At 39.4% G+C, this 21945-nt stretch overlaps 2 protein-coding genes across 2 annotated transcripts; both read left to right on the forward strand.

Annotated features, from left to right (window-relative positions):
• The first annotated feature begins 1 nt into the window (after position 1).
• mrpl15 (mitochondrial ribosomal protein L15) lies at positions 2–3647 on the forward strand. The gene is made up of 6 exons (XM_066681699.1): positions 2–176; positions 358–567; positions 1382–1539; positions 1881–2046; positions 2832–2955; positions 3206–3647. The coding sequence occupies exons 2-6, from the start codon at positions 460–462 to the stop codon at positions 3541–3543; spliced, it is 894 nt and encodes a 297-aa protein (XP_066537796.1). The 5' UTR covers positions 2–176; positions 358–459; the 3' UTR covers positions 3544–3647.
• A 13340-nt stretch (positions 3648–16987) lies between these two features.
• On the forward strand, positions 16988–18230 carry sox32 (SRY-box transcription factor 32). Its single transcript, XM_066681289.1, has 2 exons — positions 16988–17180; positions 17584–18230. The coding sequence occupies exons 1-2, from the start codon at positions 16988–16990 to the stop codon at positions 18228–18230; spliced, it is 840 nt and encodes a 279-aa protein (XP_066537386.1).
• The last annotated feature ends 3715 nt before the right edge of the window (positions 18231–21945 follow it).

The raw sequence follows: 21945 nt of genomic DNA on the forward strand, positions 1-21945 counted from the left end.
GAATACACCCTCGAGGGGACGCCAGCCCTTCACAGGGCAACACACACACTCACACCTACGGTCACTTTTGAGTCGCCAACCTACCAACGTGTGTTTTTGGACTGTGGGAGGAAATCAGAGCACCCGGAGGAAACCCACGCGGACACGGGGTCTAGTGTCCATTGAGCACCAAAAATGTATTAATTCATAATAATTTGACTTTATTACAATAATACTATGTTTATTAGTATAATATTTATATTGCATTTAAAGTATATGGCTTTATTTTCTCCCGATTTATATTATTCTTTTTAAACTTTTCAACTGTTTTCTAAATACAGTAATTTAACTTGAATCTACTTCGTGCGTACTACGTAGGGAGTAGGGAGAGATTTGGGATTGAGGCCGAACTGAAGAGGCGCTAAACCACGTGTTCGTCTCCGCCATGACACTTGCCCTTGAGGGTAAAGAGAGGGAGAAATGTCTGTGTCCAGAGCCGGAGGAGGCGGAAAAACCCTTGACATTGTCAGAAACCTGCCGAGGATAACACTCGCCAACCTCAGACCTAACCCCGGAGCTAGGAAAAATGTGAGTGCTCCTTCTGTTTTAATCAGAGAGTGTGTGTTAATGAAAAACAGGCAACCTTGGGGTTTGGTTCTGTCCCAAATGGACCCTAGCTGTCTGTTTAGTGCATTATTTAGGTCAAGCAATTCTGATATCTACTCCAAAATAGTGAAGCATATATCGGTTAGAAAGCCATTTATATTCAGCCATGGGAGGCACTACTTTGTACCTAATATTTAAATGCATTAATTAAGAGTAGAAACCCTCCTTTTATTCCCCATGTAGGGAGCCATGAGGTTCAGCCTCACTTAGCACCAATTGTAGAAATTAATTTCTTGAAATTCTGCAATGCAGTGGTTCAATGCTTACATACAAAGTCACTAACAGGGACAGTATTGTCTTGTATTACATTCAATGGAAAAAAGCTAGTTTGACACTCTTCAGCCTCTGACTCTAAGCAGACACTTCAGTGGTTAGTTACAAATGTGAATGGCTTAACTTCTGTTGTCTAAAAATGTCCAGACACTTCTACCTAGTGAAAACATGTGCAGCCTAAGGTCACCATGTCCAACACAGTGTCAGCTAGAGGGGTGTTAGTAATCCACTGCATTCTCTGGAGTGATAGGGTGTTAGAATTGAGTTTGTGATCCAGGACCAACCATGGGCTTAACAAGAAGTGTAAACATGCTCTATAGGGCTGCTTGTCTGACCCTCCCTGATGTCAGGTGCTGATTATGCACCACTGCAAAGAAATATCAGCAAGTATATATGAGAAAAGATGTTTGTTGTTTTTAATGTGACAATATGTGTTTTGTGTATCTAATGCATCTGTTCACAGGAGAAACGTCGAGGCCGTGGGATGCATGGTGGGAATAAGAGTGGACGAGGACACAAGGGTGAACGACAGCGTGGGAACCGTCCTCGTTTGGGCTTTGAGGGAGGACAGACCCCTTTTTATCTGATCATTCCTAAATATGGTTACAATCAGGGACACAGGTGAGTTAACTATCGCTTCAATTTCAAGAGTACTGTAATATAAAAAACTGTGTGCAACTTTAATGAATCTCACGCATTTTTACATATCTCAGATTCTGACACACACTCCTTTGGCTCATTTCATCTGGAGCAGACGTTTCTTTTTCTTTATTTGTTTTTATTCTTTTTCTTTTTATATTTTATTATCTTAAATATTGTAAATAGTCTGTGAGTCTTGTGTACAATACATGTACTTCTGAAGATAAATTCCTTATACTCTGTGTTTGTTTCTAAGTCTGATGAGTTTGTGGTGAACTAGGTGAAGTATATTTATTTCCGCTTTTGTTTTATATTTGCTTTAGCCTCCGGCATCAGTACCCACCGCTGACTCTGCGGAGATTGCAGTATTTGATTGACGTTGGGCGACTGGACCCCTCTCAGCCAATAGACCTCACCCAGCTGGTCAATAGCAGAGGTGTCACCATTCAGCCGCTCAAACGGGACTATGGTGTGCACCTCGTGGATGAGGTGTGTGATTTAAGTGTTATTTGACAGTGGGGTAAAAGAACTGCAAAAAAAAAGCACTGTTTTACTGTTTTGCCAGACAGTTTGCCTGGAATTGCACCATGCACAGGTCATACAGGATGTGTAATCTGTGTAATTCCCTTCAAATGACCACATGAAATGTAGTGCAATGTCAGGATCCAAATGCGGGATAGTATTCATCATGTTTCCAAGGCAGCTGAAACCCTAAGTATCAATATTTTTTTATAGAAAGTAATTAATTCTTTGCTACAATGACCATAACATGATTTATTTTGGAGGGTTAATGTTCTACTTCCTTAATTGTCCTGAGCCTGTATTAAGGATAAATATACTGCTCAGTTTGACTGGACAAGCCTTGTCTCCTGGTCATCAGTATTGTTGTCTATTGCCAAGTGTTTTGTAGTCTACTTTGACTACTAAGAAAAATGATTTTCGGCACTATGCAGTCATTTACTCCAGAACTTTTATTGTAAAGGCTTGCAGGTGTATACTCAGGCCTGCTGTAGATTAAAATCACATCTATAGCATAATATAATAATGTATTCTACCTCCTCTGATAAGTATATTCTAGCTCAAGATTTTTTTCTCCGTCCAGTTGATAGATCACGATTTTGTTCGATTTGCATGTAGGGAGTCATATTGTCCAGATGGGGGCAGTAGTCAATCACATTTAAAGTCCAAACCTTTTTTGTATGTAGAATTCTACCTGTTGACTTGTGTTTTTTCTCTGTTTTGTGTGTCTGCTTTTTTTCTGCTGACTGCTGCAGGGAGCTGATATATTCTGTGCCAAGTTGAATCTGGAGGTACAGATGGCATCTGAAGGTGCCATTGCTGCCGTGGAATGCAATGGTGGTGTAATTACAACCAGCTATTATGACCCTCGCAGCTTACGTGAGTCTGACACACACACACACACACACATTTTGATTTTTAAGGTGCTTAAGAAGCAACATTTAGACACTAAATATCTTGGTCAGCATTTTTAGAGAAAGAGGAAATTTAAATAAATGGGATGTCAGTTGCTTCCACCATGCAACTACTTTGTACTTTTGCTTAGAACGTATCTTTGACTTGGTTAACGTCATATGTAATTGCCAGTATCTGTCAAGCTAACTTGTGTGCGTTTGGGTGTGTTTTTTAGAGATCCTCATTAAGCCAGTTCCATTCTTTATGAGTGGACAGCCCATCCCAAAGCGAATGTTCCCTGGTGAAGATCTCCTGCCATACTACACAGATGCCAACAATCGTGGCTACCTTGCTGATGCGGAGAAGGTCCAGGCTGCCAGGCTAGCACTCGCAAAAAAATATGGCTACACGTTACCGGACATGTCCACAGAGGAAGTGTGTAAAATGTTAGCAGAGCGTAAGGGTCCCCGACAGATCTTTTTTGGTTTGGCTCCAGGTTGGGTAGTGAACATGACTGACAAGAAGATTCTTAAGCCTATGGACGAGGACTTGTTGCAGTACTACAGTTCATAGCGTTTCATGTTGCTCTGTGATACCCTAACGTAGGTCTGTTTTTCCCAATAATGTCTGAATCTGTAAATATGTATTATTGTTTACATTTGTTAATAATAAAATGTCCCCATGCTTAATGTTTGGCCAGCTATAATAATTGTGAACAAATAAGTAAACACAAATTATACAGTGGGCGTCAATGTGGCGCAGCAAGTAGTGTCGCAGTCACACAACTCCGGGGGTCTGGATGTTGTGGGTTCAAGTCCCACTCCGGGTGACTGTCTGTGAGGAGTTTGGTGTGTTCTCCCTGTATCCACGTGGGTTTCCTCCGGGTGCTCTGGTTTTATTTATTATAACCAAAAATGGCAACCATTTCTTTTTAATGGCACAGCAAGGCTCATACTCTAGGAATATTGTGTGAAGGTTTTTCATGGATTCAGTAGAGGATAACAGCCGAAGCACATTAAGGAGAAAATGCAATAAAGACTAACAAGCAACACAAACTCGACATTACACTTCCTAATAAAAAACATATAGGCTGCGTCCCAATTATGTAACCTTAAGTGTATGATCCGCAGGTTAGTAAACACAATGTTAACTACAACATTTCTTATTACAGGATGTGAGGGACTGTTGCTATGACATTACATCATACCAAGCTGCAGCTGTCTGCCATTTTCAAAAGCTGAAACTTATCTCCCTCTACACTGTGTAGTGCGCACTATAAGTCATAAAAAACAGTTTCTGCACTAACCATGTTGTATGTCAGATAGTAAAACCATTTATTTTAGATGTAAGCTTCATGCCCCACTCTCTAACAGGTAGTGCACTGCCTGAGTGCAGTATTAGATTTATACTCTAGTGCAATTTGTAGGGCGTAAGGCACTATTTGAGAAAGAGCCAAACATATATGAAGCTTTTCCATTTTCATTTGCTACAATCTCTTTCGATTGTGGCACAGTATTGTCCATCATTACAATACCCAAATATTGACTGGTTTTAAGTATTCACTGGATTTTTTGTATACTCAACTTTTGTAACTGAACAACATACTCAAACACTAGTTAGAATTAGTATGTGTGCTGTGTGTATAAGTGTGCATTGCAATGGATCTTACGGTAATTACAGGCCTTAACTTTACAAAAAATACAGCTGACTGTCTATGAGGTTGGTGTGTTGTCCCCGTGTCCGCGTGGGTTTCCTCCCACAGTCCAAAAACACATGTTGGTAGGTGGATTGGTGACTCAAAAGTGTCCGTAGGTGTGAGTGAATGTGTGTGTGTCTGTGTTGCCCTGTGAAGGACTGGCGCCCCCTCCAGGGTGTATTCCCGCCTTGCGCCCAATGATTCCAGGTAGGCTCTGGACCCACTGCAACCCTGAATTGGATAAGCACTTACAGATAATGAATGAATGAATGTCTGTACCACTGGTAGATCATTTGGAGATGGAAATGTATTACAGACATGTCCAAATTCATTAGTCCCATAGTAATTGGTTATTCTTGTGCTCCCTATAATTCATGTCCCAAGCTACATGACTATAATTTTTTGAATGATTTGTTCATTTGTTTTATAAATTTTTAAAAAGGGTTTCCCAATTGAATTAATATTTTTAAGATTTGATCACATTTTTTGGTTTGTTTGTATAGTTAAATGGGTTTGTGTGGGCCCTAGGAAGGATGAAGCGTGGGCACTACTGAACTCTCTGAAACAGACTTCCTTGAACGTGTTAAAATTGAAAAGATTAGTTATTTTATTTAAAGAAAGTTATTTTTTAATCATTGTGTTATCAGCTACAACAAAGTGATATTTATTGATAATCTTTAAGTCCATCATGGTGTTCCTACGTGTTTTTACTTTGATGACTTGCTGCTTTCCTTCTCAGAGAAAGTAGCCTGTGTGTAGCTCACTGAAAGATTTTGGCAGAAGAAATGTGTAGTGGAGCAGGTGAGGGGGAAATGGGAAAAATGAGAGACTTCACAGCCTGAAAACAGGAACCAGATGCATGAGTGTGGGTCAATTCTGTGTGTGTAAGTACAAAGCAAGGGGCTGTGAGTGAGGTAGCCCATTACTCACCTACAGCTGTATCCGGGGCTTCTACAATCAACCAAACAGCAGCACTTCACTAAAACTCCGATTAAAAACTCAGACATGAGACGCAAACACTTGCTGTCTATGCAACTGTCCTATCACATCAAAAGCATATTACAGACACATTTCCTGAATGTCCATCAGGGTTGCTTCATACGGTGTCCTCAGGAATTTCATACTAACCTGCTGGAAGCATTCTTCAAATTCTTTCCAATTGCCAGCATAAAGTGTGAAGCCCTCCAAATGAAACAAATATTTCAGCTGAAGTGATGTGTGTGAGTCATGCATATCCTACTGATAAGATCATAAACCATTTCAGTAATGTAAATCATCCAGGTGCAGCAAAAAAACCCAACAATTTAAATAATTAAATTTGCTATTCAGTATTTGGCACACCACCAAAAACAATGAAATTAAACACAAACACACACATAAAAAAAAAATGCTAATGGCCAATGCATGGCAAAGTGAAAAGTACACAATGTTCCTCACTACTCACTAGAAGTAAAAGTATCATGATTTGAATATACACAAGGTTCAAACTCAAACATAATGTACTTAAGTTTATGTAGTGAAGTGAATGTAAGTCAATATCCATCTTCTACAAAGCTAAAACCATTAAAAAGCCAGGCCCTAGTAAAGACATGTTTAGCTAGTGCTGTCTAAAGGCCTCTGAGATGACATATTCAGGCAGTTTCGTAAGAATGCATTAATCTTTCTTTTGAGATGTTTTATTGTATTTGTGAGGGTACTAGGGTCTATATATAGCACACGCGTACAGATATTGTCCTGAGGGACTTCAGTCTCTGCTGCTGTGCTGAACTTTATCGAAGGAAGCACATGTTTGTGTTGTTGCTCTGTGTGAGAGAGAGAGACTGAGAGCAGAAATGTGTTGCCCAGCTTTGTGTAAACCAACTAATAATTCTCATTCTCTCTCTCTCTCTCTCTCTCTCTCTCTCTCTCTCTCTCCTCAACAGGATGCAGTGGCCTCAATTTTCTTTACTACTTCAGCAGAATCTTTAATTTTTTAAACTACTGCTGATATATTTTCAAAATATATTTCTTTAGAATTCATTCTAAAGATGACATTCAAAGCTCATTCATAAAATCCCTGTAGTCTAGTATTTGATTTGGTTTTATATGATACATCATATTTGATACATGATCTCAGTACCGAGAAGCATTTTTATTTTTCGTTTTTGTTAACCAGAAGCATTTACATTTTGAAAATTACATTGTCCTGAATTCAATTTTACATTTGTACCCTGATGGAATAAATCAGTCTGTGTGTATTATTAGGGATTTTTCAGTGCTGAAAGGTCTGTGAATGTGTGGGCAGTGTCAGGCTGCTTGGGGCAGAAAGGGCAGGAAGAGAAGGCAGAGTCCTTTCAGCCCAGTGTAAATGTGTAAATAAAGCAGAATCTCAGGAAAGCGACTCACAGTCAGTGTTTATGAGGGAACACCACAGCTTATCTACAAAGGAGCAGAGAGGCAGTGTGAGTGTGCTAAGATTGGAGTGTCTAGAACACAGAAATACACTCACCCTGTGTGTGCGTGTGTGTGGGTGGGTGCATGTGTGCGGTAAAAGTTCATCTGAACACATTACTTCATCTGAAGGCCTTACTTATGGCCTAAAGTATAACATGAAAGATTTTATTTGATGCTAGTTCACTCTAGGTTGGTATCTTTTCAAAGGTATTACACTGTGAAATTTCCAGTAAACATTACACTAGTTTACTGCAAAGATAATTTCCAGGAAAACACAGATGTACAATATAAATTGCAGAATGTATTAATAGGGAATTACAGGAGGTGTTCTGCAGTATAACATCGCTTTCCATTTAAAAACATGTATCTCTATTCATCATTTGAACTCTGCAGTGGTCCTTCACACTGTGTGAAAATTTCATGATGAATGGACGACTAGAAATGCTGCAAATTTACTTGGATTTTTTTTTTAACATAGACATCAATTGAAGTTAAGATGTTTTTTTCCTTCTCCTGTAAGGTTGCTATTTTGAGACATACAAGTTTTTAACTGGACAGTAAATACAACAGTGAATATCTCTTCAGTGATATTCCTACACAATCATACACACATATAGTGGTTTAATATGAAATGTTCCAAAGAAACATTGAATTATTTAATAGTTCACAGTCGAGTTGATAGGAACCAGAAGTCCATAGCATGAAATTCCACTAGAAGCTGGTTATGAATGGTTAAATGGTAATGAATATTCAGCATGGATTTATGATGCCAAATGATGTTTTATGATAGGTATCAGATAAACCTTTGACCAAAAATTTATTTTAGAATCATACATTAATTTCTGGTTACAGGAAAAGTGTAAGAAAATCGGTTCCCCAAGATTTGTAGGTGCACATTTATTTTGGATAGTAAATAAAAACTTTGTAGGTGTTGTCAAATTTCAGTCAGGATGTTTCTTCACTATTTAAAATTTCACTTAAAATGACACAATGAACATGTCAAAACATCCAAAACGACATTGAAGTGTTTAATAAACATGTAAATTGTACAATAACAAAAGGGAATAAAAAAAAAACAAGCCTAATTTAACTGTAATAGGAAAAAGACTAGTGGCACGATGCCACTTTAGTGTAAATTTTACATGCTATGAATGCTTTTACTGCTATTAAAATGGCTATAAAGTGTAAAATGCAAACATTAATTGTAATGGTAAATTTAAACTGTAAATGTCTTTATTAAAGTGAAAGCACGGGGTGGATTAAGCATTTTAGGGAAGCTGAGTGTCTAAGTCTTGTAATATTTTAGGCCACAGTAGTGCAGACCAGAGAAACCTATTACATTTCAGTATGCGCTTAGTTGTAACAATCCACTTGTTGAACATTATGACTCCAGTAATGCACTTAAATATTGCACATGATCTATTGCATATCTAAATGAACATGCAAATATTGTATACCCTACAAGGTTTGATTTTGGTTAAATTGCTGCGGACCAACAGAGCTGCCTCTACAGGCCGAAAGGAGCAAGGTAGCTCAGTACCTCCTGAGACACACCCATTGTGTCTGGTGGCGAAAAAGTTTTATCTGCCATACCAATCTCCTGTCTGAGTGGGCCATTATTAGCTCTACTGATGTAGCCTAATTAAATCTCAAATGCTAGACCCAAAATAATGCCAGACAAAGGTGGATAGCAGATCGTGTAAAATCTCTTTCTTTGAGTTTACTTATTTGCGTCAGACATCCATGTCTCCCCTCGCTAATTAGCTTTGTAAAATAGTTGATTAACTAACTAAACTAAATTGAAGTCTGTAATTCTGATGGCCACTAAGCAGAGAAGCATCATGGTCTTGTGAGACACCTGGACACAACAGAGTCTGGAATTACCCCGGACTCACACTACAACAGTTAAAAAACACTCAAAAAATAAACTAACAACAAACAAAAAATGTTTATCTTCGAGAACTTACTTATATCTCTTTTGAGCTTTTTGTGAAAGACTTAATCCTGATTCCTTATCATTTTCTTTCAAACCAAAACATGTTCTAAAAATATGGTTAACACTAACACCATCCAAACATGCCATGTTAATCACAACAGCAAAATCACGAGTCTGACTTGGGAGGCCTGTAAATAGATGCTTTCAGGTCATTCCGTCACTAATTTCAAGCATTTCCAGCATTTTTTGAAATTCAATGGCTGCTGATTTACCTGATCAGTGATTGGGTCTTAAAACTTGAGACACCTTGTGGTAAGCCTCTTACTGTCAATCAGGGACCCCTGGAGACTCCCTCCAACAGCTGCTTAGTAATTAATCGGTGAACATAAGCCAAAAGAAAGATTGTGAGAGGCTGATATTACAGACATTCTCACTGGTAATAATAAAGATTTTATTTCATTTTGTTTTGGTTTATTTTTAAATTAAAATGTACCTTAAGCATAAAGGAAAACTAACTATCCATCCATCCATTATCTGTAACCGCTTATCCAGTTCAGGGTCACGGTGAGTCCAGAGCCTACCTGGAATCATTGGGCGCAAGGCGGGAATACACCCTGGAGGGGGCCAATATAAAATATATAAAAACAATATATTGTAGTGTGCAAAATTTTAAATATCCTAATCAAATTACACTTTGTTTCTACAGGGATGACATTTGGCCCTCAGTAAATACAATGTGATTAAGTTGTGTGTAGTCAATGTATAGGGCAAGAGCACCTAAATATGTGCATAAACTATATATCAGTAAAGTAGTTTAGTATTACTGTCAACGAGAAAGACAAGATGTTCTTAAATCTGAATGTGCATTAATGTAGAAGACACTGATAAGTATATGTTGCAGAATTTCCATAATCTGGTCATCATGAAAGGTAAAGGGCAACCAATGTTTTAGACTGGTGTTGATGTAAGTGAATTAGTAGCCATAGCACAGTTCTGTATGGAAAACCCCCATAAAGATAATACTATTGTGTGTGTGTGTGTGTGAGAGAGAGAGAGAGAGAGAGAGAGTATGTGAGCTGAATACAGTGCAGTAGCCTGCTGGGGAATACAGTAGTTGATCACACTTGGCTGAGAGGTAAACAATAGTTTGAGTAGGCCACAGGCTGATAATGCTGCCTTATCACAAACTCCAAGCAGAATACAATTCAGCATTTGCACAGAATGCTACAGACTTATAAATCCTCTCAAACACACACACACACTAACTCTCTCTCACTCTCTCTCTCTCTCTCTCTCTCTCTCTCTTCAAATGATGATATGACTGGGGCCACAAGACTGGACTGGACTGGACTTTTTCTGTTGTTTCCATTGTGTTAAAATTTCACTATAAACATTGTCAATAGAATTAGAAAGAAAATGCTTTTTTTTTCTTTAAAGTTACTTTTTGGAGATTTTGGTTTGAGGATTTATTCTGATAGTAACTATATTCCATTGGCGGCACAGTAGTGTCACAGTCACACAGCTCCAGGGACCTGGAGGTTGTGGGTTCAATTCCCGCTCCGGGTGACTGTCTGTGAGGAGTTGGTGTGTTCTCCCAGTGTCCGCGTGGGTTTCCTCTGGGTGCTCCGGTTTCCTCCCACTGTCCAAAAACACACGTTGGTAGGTGGATTGGCGACTCAAATGTGTCCGTAGGTGTGAGTGTGTGAGTGAATGTGTGTGTGTCTGTGTTGCCCTGTGAAGGACTGGCACCCCCTCCAGGGTGTATTCCCGCCTTACGCCCTGTGATTCTGGGTAGGCTCCGGACCCACTGCGACCCTGAACTGGATAAGCAGTTACAGACAATGAATGAATTAACTTTATAATACTTTGTACACGTTATATTTGTAAAAGCTACTAAAAAATAACTTAGGCTGCCAGCATTCCAATCAAAGGAAAATATTTTCTGTAACAAAACATACAGTGTGAAATTATTCAATAAAAGTTAAAAAATGACTTGATAATAAGTTAATAATCACTGACAGCACCATCACACACTGTGGTCATCAATTGAGCACCCCTAGTCACAACCATTTCTTTTAACCTCTGAAAACATATAGTATGTATAGATGATCCACCTGTCTATCTATTTGGCTATCTACCTAGCATTGTTGTTATTATGAGAGTTAATTAATTCATATTTTACATTTATTTGCAAGTAATATTAATTTTATTGTGAGATGTTTTATCTTTTATATGTATTTTGTCTCATATTTTGATGTGATAAAAAATGCTGATAAATAGTTTTAAAGATATTTTGTGGTTTTTAAACATTATTATAGCCTATACAATACACATAGGGCTTGAATGTCCTAACACTGTATAAACCTGTGTGTGTGTGTGTGTGTGTGTGTTTGTGTATTATGTGATTTAAGAGGTGGAGTTGTCGTTGTGATGCACTAATGAGGGCTGTGCAAGCAAAGTGCCCCGGGGGTCTTGTAATCCTGTGTGTGTGTGTGTGCTATAGGGACAGACTCCTGTTTGAGGACGAGGCGTGGGGGGCAATACACTCACACTGTGTTTATACTCACCTGCTTATCTGCCAGAATGGAAGAAAGAGAGAGAAGAGAGAATGAATTGAATGGAGTGTATTTACTTTCCTGATTCCACAGCCTGCTGCCACATTACAGCACAGATACACACACAATGACCATTTTATGCAGCACTGTGTGGAGATGCTCTAATATCTCTCTCTCTCACACACCTCCATGGGATAAACTCCTTTATGGAAGTGTCAACTGGTGTATGTTGGCAAACTGATGTTTTTTCTTTCTCCCTCATATAGAACACAAAAAACAGATGAAATATATGAAATATATAGAATACGTTCTAACAGTGAGAATGACAGTAAATGTAAACATGAAATTACAACAGACATACTGCCACACATAAACATGCATAAGCCCCATTCAAATTTCAGACCAGCAAATGCTTGATTTTAACCAGCAGCTTGAAATCAGTTAAATATATTCTATTCAGCTCCGCTCGGTTAATCCAGTTCAGCTCCCCTTGACTCAGTTCATCCCAGTTCAGCGTGCCACTGAGTCTACAGCCAAAAGCAGTTCAGTCAAAGGACACCCAGCTATAGTCGCTTCAGAAAATCCAGGCAAAATATCCATCCATCTTTATACAAGGCCAAGTAGTCACACACTTTATATTCCACTAAAATGTTCATGGGGATGAGCATCAGGCTCCACAGCTCCTCTCTGACAGTGGCTGCGTTCTGTTCTGACACTCTTCTGCTCAGTCTCAATATATGTCCGCCGTCCAATACAATGGAACATTGTGTGCAAGACAATCCCCATTCACTCAACACAGAGGCCATTCAATCGCAATCTAACCCAGGATTACCACATTCCTAGAAAGACAGGAGCAAAGAACCCAATGGCAGCACACACTCACATACATACATCTGTAAGTGATATGAAGATACATTCTGATTACTCAGAAATATACATATAGTTGTTGGGAAATTTAGGATTGGTGTGGTTCATTTTATGGATTGAATATGTGTCCTGAATTCAAACCATGACAAGATCCAAATGTGAATAAACCTACTAACCTATGACCATCTGTTGTTATCAACTGTCTGTTGCAGCACACAGAGAAATAGTTCCGTCCAGTGCCGCACAAAATGATTCATTTATTCATCTTGTTAATGCTTCATCCTTTTCATGTTCTTGGTGTGTCCGGAGACTGCATGACATCACTGCTGGCACAAGGCAGGAACACATTCTGTACATGGACCCAACTGATTGCAGGGCACCATCCACCCACACACACTCACACACACACACACACACACACACATACACATACACACACACATAAAACACAGGGTAAACACACATTACTTCTCACAGGCAGTGACCCAAAGTGAGCAACACTTTCCCAGGACACCAGGAACTGGAGCTGAGGGCCAGTGGCACTACCTGCAGCACCAGAAAGCTGCCCTTTGTGAATACAATGATATTCTGAAAAAATATTTTATATAAAAACCTGCTGAATCACTGTTGGCCTGTATTTTTTGGCTCTTGGACAAGTGCAAACACGGCACTTGCCTTTCTCAATACTCCACCCCTGTCAAAAATCTTTAATCTGAAATGGCGTAATAACTGTGGAGGTCTGCACTTTGTTTATGCCCATAATCCTATACCTTAATATGAACACTTACAAATCCATACATTTAATTGGGTGGATATATTTTCACTGAGTTAAAGACATCTATCACAACAGCCCACTTGCTTCTACACAAGTCAATCCCCCATGGTGTAGACTGGCAGACACTAAATATTCAGTCTGTTTCCTTTTTCAGGTTTTGTCAGTCTTAAGCTAAATATAGTTTAATTTAGAAATTCAAATAAATTCAGATATCCAGTTCAACTCTCCTCAAATTTCACATGTACAGTTTAACTCGGTTTATCTCACAGCTAATTACTCAGTTGAGTCATCTCAGCTGAATCTAAGAGACTGTAGTGTAAACTTAGTTTGAAGCCAGTTTATTTAACAGACCCATTAACAACCTCCGTTATATTCTACCCCAGTAAACAATTAGCAGTTGATTCAACGTTGAAATAACGTAATGACTGCTGTCTAATCAACGTTCTCTTAAGGTTGAAAATGAAAGTTGAAAAGACGTCCAAACACAGACATTGAAAAGACGAATATTAGACGTATTTTGGACGTCGATTGACGTTTAAAATATGTCCTTGACGGACAGACTACATTTAGACCTATTTTAAACGTCCAGGGACGTTCCTTGTTTACTGGGACAGCTGTTTTGATTACGGCGCTCTCTCCTCCAGAGAGGTCTGAGTGTGTGGTGGTGAGGGTGCTTCAGTGCTTCTGGCGCTTACCGAAACCGCGCTAAACGTTGGTTATTGTTTCCCCGCTGTGAGCGCGCGCTAATGAGCTGCAGGCCGTTAACGCTGTTAGTGGCGCGCGACTCATGTGGATTCCGCGCGCTCTGCTCGAGGGAACACAGAGAAAAGAGTGAGAAAGAGCAGAGAGAGAAAGAGAGAATAATCATCAATCATTTATTAGTGCAAACTCGCATTACGGGCATTAGTGGAATGTGTATTGGTGCGCTGTCATTGCGCTTCTTTCTCATGTAAAGCACTCCATCATATGAAGTGTGTATTCACACTGACCTCATGCATCTTCTCAGCTCGAGGATGGAGACACGGTTCTCTTGATTTGCTTTCTACAAGTGTCAAAATTTCGTCCATTCAGGACCATATCTGCACAGCCTCTGCTGCTGGGCCAAAACAGCAGAAACTTCCCATTAACACACGGTAGGGTTAAATAAAACACTGTGACTTTCAGATCTTTGCTCATCAGACCTCTTTCAGTTTCTTGGTCACGTGAGTCTACAGGAGTCCAGAATTTACGAAAAAAAAAAACACGATCAAATTTACGTATAATAAATAATGGCGCTTTAAATGATGGATTGTTATAGTTTAGCAAAAATATGAACTAGACATTAATAAATGAGCTAAATATAATAATAATAATCATCATCATCATCATCATTCAGCTGCATTATATTTTATGTGTAGGTTATTATTTTTGTATGTATATAGATAGATAGATAGATATATAGATAGATAGATAGATAGATAGATAGATAGATAGATAGATAGATAGATAGATAGATAGATAGATAGATGTTACTGATGTTCTACTCGGTCGATACGAACAGATATAGGTTTCTGTGTTGAAAGCGAAGGTCCGTCTTTGGACGGAGTGTTTGGAGCGGGAATGTATGATTGAGGAGCGCGTGCTTTTAATCAGTACAGTCTCGGTGTAACGTGGTTAAAAATCACATCTCATCATCATCATCACTGCGCTTCAAGATCAAATTACACCCCACTTAACAAACGCTCAATCATCAGCGATGAACCAATTCGATTACGCACTGCATCATTAGAGGGTCTGTGCTCAGATTGTATCGATTAGGACGCGCTCGTCTCTGCTTTGTGTGTGTGTGTGTGTGTGTTAGGGCAGGTTTCGCTAGGCCTGGCGCGCAGACAGGGCAAAGCTAGAGATAAAATCTCCGTTCAGTGATCACTCAAAGACAGTGAACTATGTCTGAGCGAGGTGTCAACACGGTGCAGCTCAGTCTCTCTCTCTCTCTCTCTCTCTCTCTCTCTCTCTCTCTCTCACACACACACACACACACACACACATAGCAACAGGTGCATCACACAAACATAAAGTCAGTTCTCTCTTTCACACACACAAGCCAGTGATTCACATGCTGCAGCCTGTATCCAGTAAACTGATATTTGTTGGGGACGAGTGTCGGTGGGGACGATGGGGACGATGTTCTAGAAGTGTCCACCATCCCATACACTAACATACTGTTCAAAAATGCTATTTATGACTGAATAAACAAACAACAGATTTATGTAAAAATAATAATAATTATTAATAAAAAAGTCAGACAACGCACACAAAACACAGTGGAGTACAGTGCTGTGGGCAGATTTTACGAAACACATTTCACAATTATTCTCTCTCTCTCTCTCTCTCTCTCTCTCTCTCTCTCTCTCTCTCTCTCACACACACACACACACACATAGCACACATAGTTAGATTTGTGGCTTAAGTGTTCTGACTAACACAATGAAATATTCCTGTAAGAAACACGATTAAATACCACTTACATTTATAAATGAACTGTGTTTAAAGGTGCTATTTCTTTAAGGGACATTGGCTGAAATTCAATGCAATTCCACAGCGAAATCTAAAATCCTCCTAAACGTATTTTAATAAACTACTGCAGTCGAACATGCATCACTTTTCCTGTGCATATATTAAAATATTTCTCACAATGGAAATAGGAATTCAATCAGAAACGTAATGCGATTTGGCTTAAGATGATGTAATTAACAGGAAGTGTCATGGCAAATAATTTGTTGTGCTTTTACTTTTTATTGGTTATAATTTGACACTGAAAATATGTTTCATTTCACTGTAATTTAAACCCTAACCCTATTTTCTCTTAATCTGTGCGCTACGATTTATAATTTATATTGAAGAAACCTATGTTAAAATACTTTCTCTTGGTGAAGGTGTTTACACAGAAACTTTGAAAATAATAGAACATTTAAAAATGTGCTATATATAAAGTAAACCCAGTAAATATTTAGCCGTTTATTCAACGTTGAAATAACGTAATGACTGTCGTTTAATAAACGTTCTCTTAAGGTTGAAAATGAAAGTTGAAAAGACGTCCAAACAGACATTGAAAAGACGACTATTAGACGTATTTTGGACGTCCATTGACGTTATTAATTGGTCCCGAAAAAAATTACTTGTATAAAACGCATTTTGGACGTCCACTGACGTTATCGATTGGTCACCAGTTAACTAACTTTTTAAGATGGATTTTGGACGTCCATTGACGTTTAAAATATGTCCTTGACGGACAGACTACTTTTAGACCTATTTTGAACGTCCAGGGACGTTCCTTGTTTACTGGGAAGGCCCAAACATAACTACCGAGTAACTGTCAGCAGAGGAACCGACGTCTCTACGGCTCTAGTTTCATATTTTACATCCTTATGGTCTGAAAACAGTTGGCGACGAGATTGATGACTAAATAAATGAATGAATTAATAATGTAGTGATCTCAGATTTAGAGGCGGTTCTCTTGAGGGTGTGTTTGTGTGTTGACAGTGTTTAGTGTCTCGTCCTCAGATGTTGTATTCTCTGTTGTTCTGTGACAGAGCTGTGGATCCTCGCACCTTCCCGGCGATCCTGCGCTCTGATTGGTTGGCGCGCTGTTTAAAGTGCGCGCGGATGGCGGAGGGTCTTCAGAGCTGCTCTTCTCTTCACTGTGAGGCTGTGCATTTGTGTGTGTGAGAGAGACAGAGTGTGTGGAAGAGCTGATGATGTTACCCAGCGTGGAGATGGTGCAGCTGCAGCAGAGTCCAATGAGACCTCAGTCTGCAGAGTCTGAGCTCTGTTGCTCCAGCCCTGAGCAGAAGCCCACCAGAGTGAGGAGACCCCTCAATGCCTTCATCATCTGGACCAAAGAGGAGCGCAGGAGACTAGCTCAGCTCAATCCTGAGCTTGAGAACACTGACCTCAGCAAGATACTGGGTAAAGAAACAGCTATAAAAATATATAGTTTATAAAAGTATGTAGTTTAGTACATCAGCTAGGACCCTTATATTTTTTTCTGAGGTGTTTTTACAAAATTCATTTGATATTATCTCCTGAAAACTGGCATAACAAGTTTCCACCTGGTTACTCCTGAGCCTAGAGATTAACATTTTTAATTATTCTCAAAGAGGAACTAACCCTGGGTGAGTTGAGCCAGCTTATTGAGTTGACTGTCACCTTGTTACCGTTATTTAATAGGTGATATAACTAAGTAAACTCAAAATAGTTCACATATTTAATTGCTTGTCAATAGCAATGAGGTTTCTCTGAGGCAATGTGTGCGAATCTCCCTCACACAGTTCTCTAAACCTGTTGTCTCCCTTTTTCATATTCTGTGTAGGTAAAACATGGAAGGCAATGTCTTTGGCTGAGAAGAGGCCATACATGCAGGAGGCAGAGAGACTGAGGGTCCAGCACACCATTGATCACCCAAACTACAAATACCGTCCCCGCAGACGCAAGATCAACAAACGCAATGCCAAAAGTCCACCAAGTGACTCCAGCAGCTCCCCTAACCTCCACCTCAGCTACATGCTCCACAATCAAGGCCTCCACTACCCCTACACACACCCGCACACACTGTCAGACTCATACAAACACCCACACACATTGCCAGACTCGTACACACAATCACACAGCCTGCCTTTTACCAGTCACCCAGCCGCAGTTCAGAATGGAGTGACGTTTACAAACGGAGGAGTGTCTTTCTCAGATAGAAGTACCTTCTTGGGCTCGTCCATGACATACCCACAGCAGGCCGGATACTCAGCAGGGCCTCAGCTGTACTACACATCCCAACATGCAGTGCAGCAGAGGACAGAGCATTGGGAACGGCGAGGAGCAGAGGTGTGTGGGTGTGTGCTGTGTTCAGGTGGACCATCCTTAGAGTTTTACCTGGAGCAAGTCAGAGTGGACATGCTGGACCAACTTGATCGCAGTGAATTCGACCAGTATCTCAATCCAGCACCAATAAAAGACCAACACTGAACCCAAAGACACATGAATCAGCTTTATAAACTCAAGAGACTTTACATGGGTCAAGTTAGAGTGTTCTGGAACAAGTGCTGCTGCTAGTGTACCAACTCTATCGCTGCTAAAAAAATTACTGTTGCTGCTACAGACTGTTTTTTAATGTGTTATTGTGAATATGTGTATATAAATATTTGTATTTATTTATGAAGATGTTTCAGTTGTCACATATTAAGCTCTATCCCAAGACCTAGTCACACAACGGCTAGAGGAGGATCTCCATGATTTTTTTCCCCAGTGTGAACATTTTAAAGTTCTTTGTCTCACCGCTGACAGTGGGGAGACAAGGGCACATCTTTGTACGTTTCTAACACATATTTATGACTTGTTTACTTGGGTGAAAGTTCATTTTGAGATGCTATAAATAAAATCAGTTTAAATATAATCCGCATTTGTCATGTCTGAATTAATGTGAATAATGATATATAGTCCAGCCAACTTCCTTATGTTCCACAAACGGCTCAAGGTTCAAGTAAGGTCATGAAACAGAGGTCCTGCTATTCTTTTATTGTTTTTCACTTACGCCTGTTTGTTTGCATGGATGATCAAATCAGGTCCATGATGATGTCAACTTTTTGGAGACACATAGCTTTTCAATTTTTTTAACACTAGCCATGAGCAAAAAGACACAGTTAAGTAGTAGATCAGATCACACCCAAATGTTTGTGCTTTGGGTGGAGCCACAGTCCCAGATGTTCTTGAAGCATGTCACTAAGAAGACCCTAAATATCCCCACATCACACCCACTCAAGAGAAGTTAGAGTTCACATTCAGAAACTATAGGAGTTTTCATCCAGAAAAACTAAAGAATGAAATATTTGTAAATATTTGCTACTGCATGTAGTTATAACAGTGTACTAAAAATTTGGCTAAATCCCAAATAATAAGACAGCTTTAAACAGTGTCTCTCCTTTTTTCTGTGCTATCACCTGTATTCTGACGTCACTTATAACTCAACCATCTCAAATATTTGATGAAAATATTTGTACCATGCCCTTTTCTGCACTTTTACATTCATCTAAACTACCACTGCTATCTGGGGAATTTGAGATATTCGGAACTTGAGATGTAAAATATGTGACGAGCCAAAAGAAATCAATTCCATTTCTACCCTGTAAATTCTCAAAAATGCAAATTTCTAGGACTTTTTACAACAAGAATTTCACATGTCACTCAAGGTTTACTTCATAGCTCATATTTAGTTTGAGCTAAAATTGAACCACCCCATTATTGTAACCCAAAACAGAAGCTGAGATTATTTCCTGTTGGATGACCTTTTTGTGAGCTAATGCTAAATTTGTAACTGTGTGAAGTAAGTTCCAGTAATGTTTGAATGTTGAAAAGATGTTGAAGAGGAAGAGAACAGTAAGTGGGACTTTCAGGGAATGCTGGACTGGAGTTTGTGGATGTTGTAAAACAAACTGAAGAAAGATTGAATTGAAGTAGCAATATGCACCAGCAAGCCCTTAAACAGAAGTGTACAATTATATTAACTTATTACCAGACTTGAGTTACTCTTTCTCTTTATCAGGCAAAAGCACTTATTTGATTATTGTATTACACTTATGAAAAAGTTCTTTATTTCTAAGATGTTTGAGTGTGAAGACCACTTTCAAATGTTTGTAAAAAAAATCTTTAAAAACAATCCGGTGCATTTGGCTTTATCAGAGTCATCCATTCAAAGTGGTTATTCTATGACATTTTGCAGTATAAATAGCAGCTGATGGTTTCAAATATACAACGTAAACACAAAAAGTATTTATAAGAATAGGTTTTGACATGATAGATATAGCATACCTTAAAAGTGAGTTATATCAGTAAAAGTGAATTCTTGAAGGAAATGACTATGAAACAGCTTCTGAAAAAAAGGTTTGCTTGATCAAGAGCTGATGTTCTTCCATTGATTAGACATTATCAGACATGGTTAATAAGTGATTTGTCTATGAAGAGATTCAGTGGCTGCAGGAGTGTGATCACTGTGTTTACTGAACCCCTCCACATTGATCGTAGTTCTTTGTGTGAGTGAGCAAGTTTGGGTCAAGTCTTTGATCTCTTGCTGGTATTTTTATGCCCTGAGACCAGAGACTTGAAGGTGAAGGCAAGAGTGTGTGCGTGTGTGTGTGTGTGAGAAAGACACAGAAAGATCTCAACATTTCCATACAATAGAAAAGATAAGAAGTCTGCTAACACAAAAAACGTCACCCCTTTCTTAGTAACACATTTCATGTCCTCTTATGGTTACAGTGCCAAAATTTGTGTGTTTGTGTGTGTGTAAATTTGACCTGGTAAGTACAGTCTGCTCTCACATGCATACATTTTCTAGAATATATTGGAAGTTCATTTATTAATTAATTAATTAATTCATTATCTGTAAGCGCTTATCCAGTTCAGGGTCGCGGTGGGTCCAGAGCCTACTTGGAATCATTGGGCGCAAGGCGGGAATACACCCTGGAGGGGGCGCCAGTCCTTCACAGGGCAACACAGACACACACACGGACACTTTTGAGTGTGTTTTTGGACTGTGGGAGGAAACCGGAGCACCCGGAGAAAACCCATGCAGACATGGGGAGAACACACCAACTCCTCACAGACAGTCACCCGGAGCAGGAATCGAACCCACAACCTCCAGGTCCCTGGACCTGTGTGACACTACCCGCTGCGCCACCGTGCCGCCCTTATTTATGAATTTATTTATTTAATTATTTTTTTCATTTTCATAAAAGTCCAGGATTTTTTTTCTAAACATGAGCTTCAAAAAATATTTGTAAAAAGCCTTAACATCTTTGCCACACACATGCCACACAGCTGCTTAGACTTGAATGCTCACCAGGACAGGGTTGAATCTGGAGCTCCTGAGTGGCACAGGGGTGTTGGACTCATCATCAGGAGATCGCTAGTTTGTCTCCAGGTGATACCTCAGCTATACAAGGTCAGGAAGACTAGTGAGCACAAATAGCTTTCCTCACTGCATTAAGAGGAGGCCCCTTTTATCCAGGATTAATTTTCAATGTGGTCTCACTTTTGAGTCTCACTCTTTCCAGTGTGATCTTATATCTGACTTATATCTGATCACTTAAATGACAATTTGAAGACGAATTATGCTACCATTTACAAACCAGAGTGAAAGGCTACCTTAATGTCTTCATGACCTCTACCCTGTGACTTAGACTTGTGGTTAGCATACGCTCTGGCATCCTGCTCTGCCAGGATTCACCATGTGAGGGGGCTGTCAAATCTCATACAGGCTACTGGAATACAGTCTGTCAAAAGGAATGAGAAAACTACATAAATGAGACATCCTCAGTTAAACATTGCACAGCAGCATGTTTGTGGATGAAAAAGTAAGTTTATCAGTTGTTGGTTCCATTTTTTTTATGGCACAATTGTCACATGTGGCACCCCAAAAACAAAAATAAATGAAACAAATGTATAGTTATTTCGCTTCAGTGAATAAATTTGACCTACATCATTTGAGAGATCTGAAGCTTAGATAAAAATAAATGATGACATAGACATATACTAACAAAACTTTGGCTGCTTGGACTCAACAAATGTGTACATTTTAAAAATACACATAGTACATATCTGGCACGGTGGCGCAGCAGGTAGTGTCACAGTCACACCAGGGACACCAAGCTCCAGGGACCTGGAGGTTGTGGGTTTGATTCCCGTT

The sequence above is a fragment of the Hoplias malabaricus genome, chromosome 9 (assembly GCF_029633855.1).
Source record: "Hoplias malabaricus isolate fHopMal1 chromosome 9, fHopMal1.hap1, whole genome shotgun sequence".
Taxonomy (NCBI): Eukaryota; Metazoa; Chordata; class Actinopteri; order Characiformes; family Erythrinidae; genus Hoplias; species Hoplias malabaricus.

Bases quoted from the DNA above. Each gene is read 5' to 3' on its own strand.
- mrpl15 (XM_066681699.1), top strand. From the start codon at position 460: ATGTCTGTGTCCAGAGCCGGAGGAGGCGGAAAAACCCTTGACATTGTC. The intron at 568-1,381 runs GTGAGTGCTCCT...ATCTGTTCACAG, and splicing joins ACCCCGGAGCTAGGAAAAAT to GAGAAACGTCGAGGCCGTGG. The intron at 2,047-2,831 runs GTGTGTGATTTA...TGACTGCTGCAG, and splicing joins GTGTGCACCTCGTGGATGAG to GGAGCTGATATATTCTGTGC.
- sox32 (XM_066681289.1), top strand. From the start codon at position 16,988: ATGGTGCAGCTGCAGCAGAGTCCAATGAGACCTCAGTCTGCAGAGTCT. The intron at 17,181-17,583 runs GTAAAGAAACAG...TATTCTGTGTAG, and splicing joins TGACCTCAGCAAGATACTGG to GTAAAACATGGAAGGCAATG.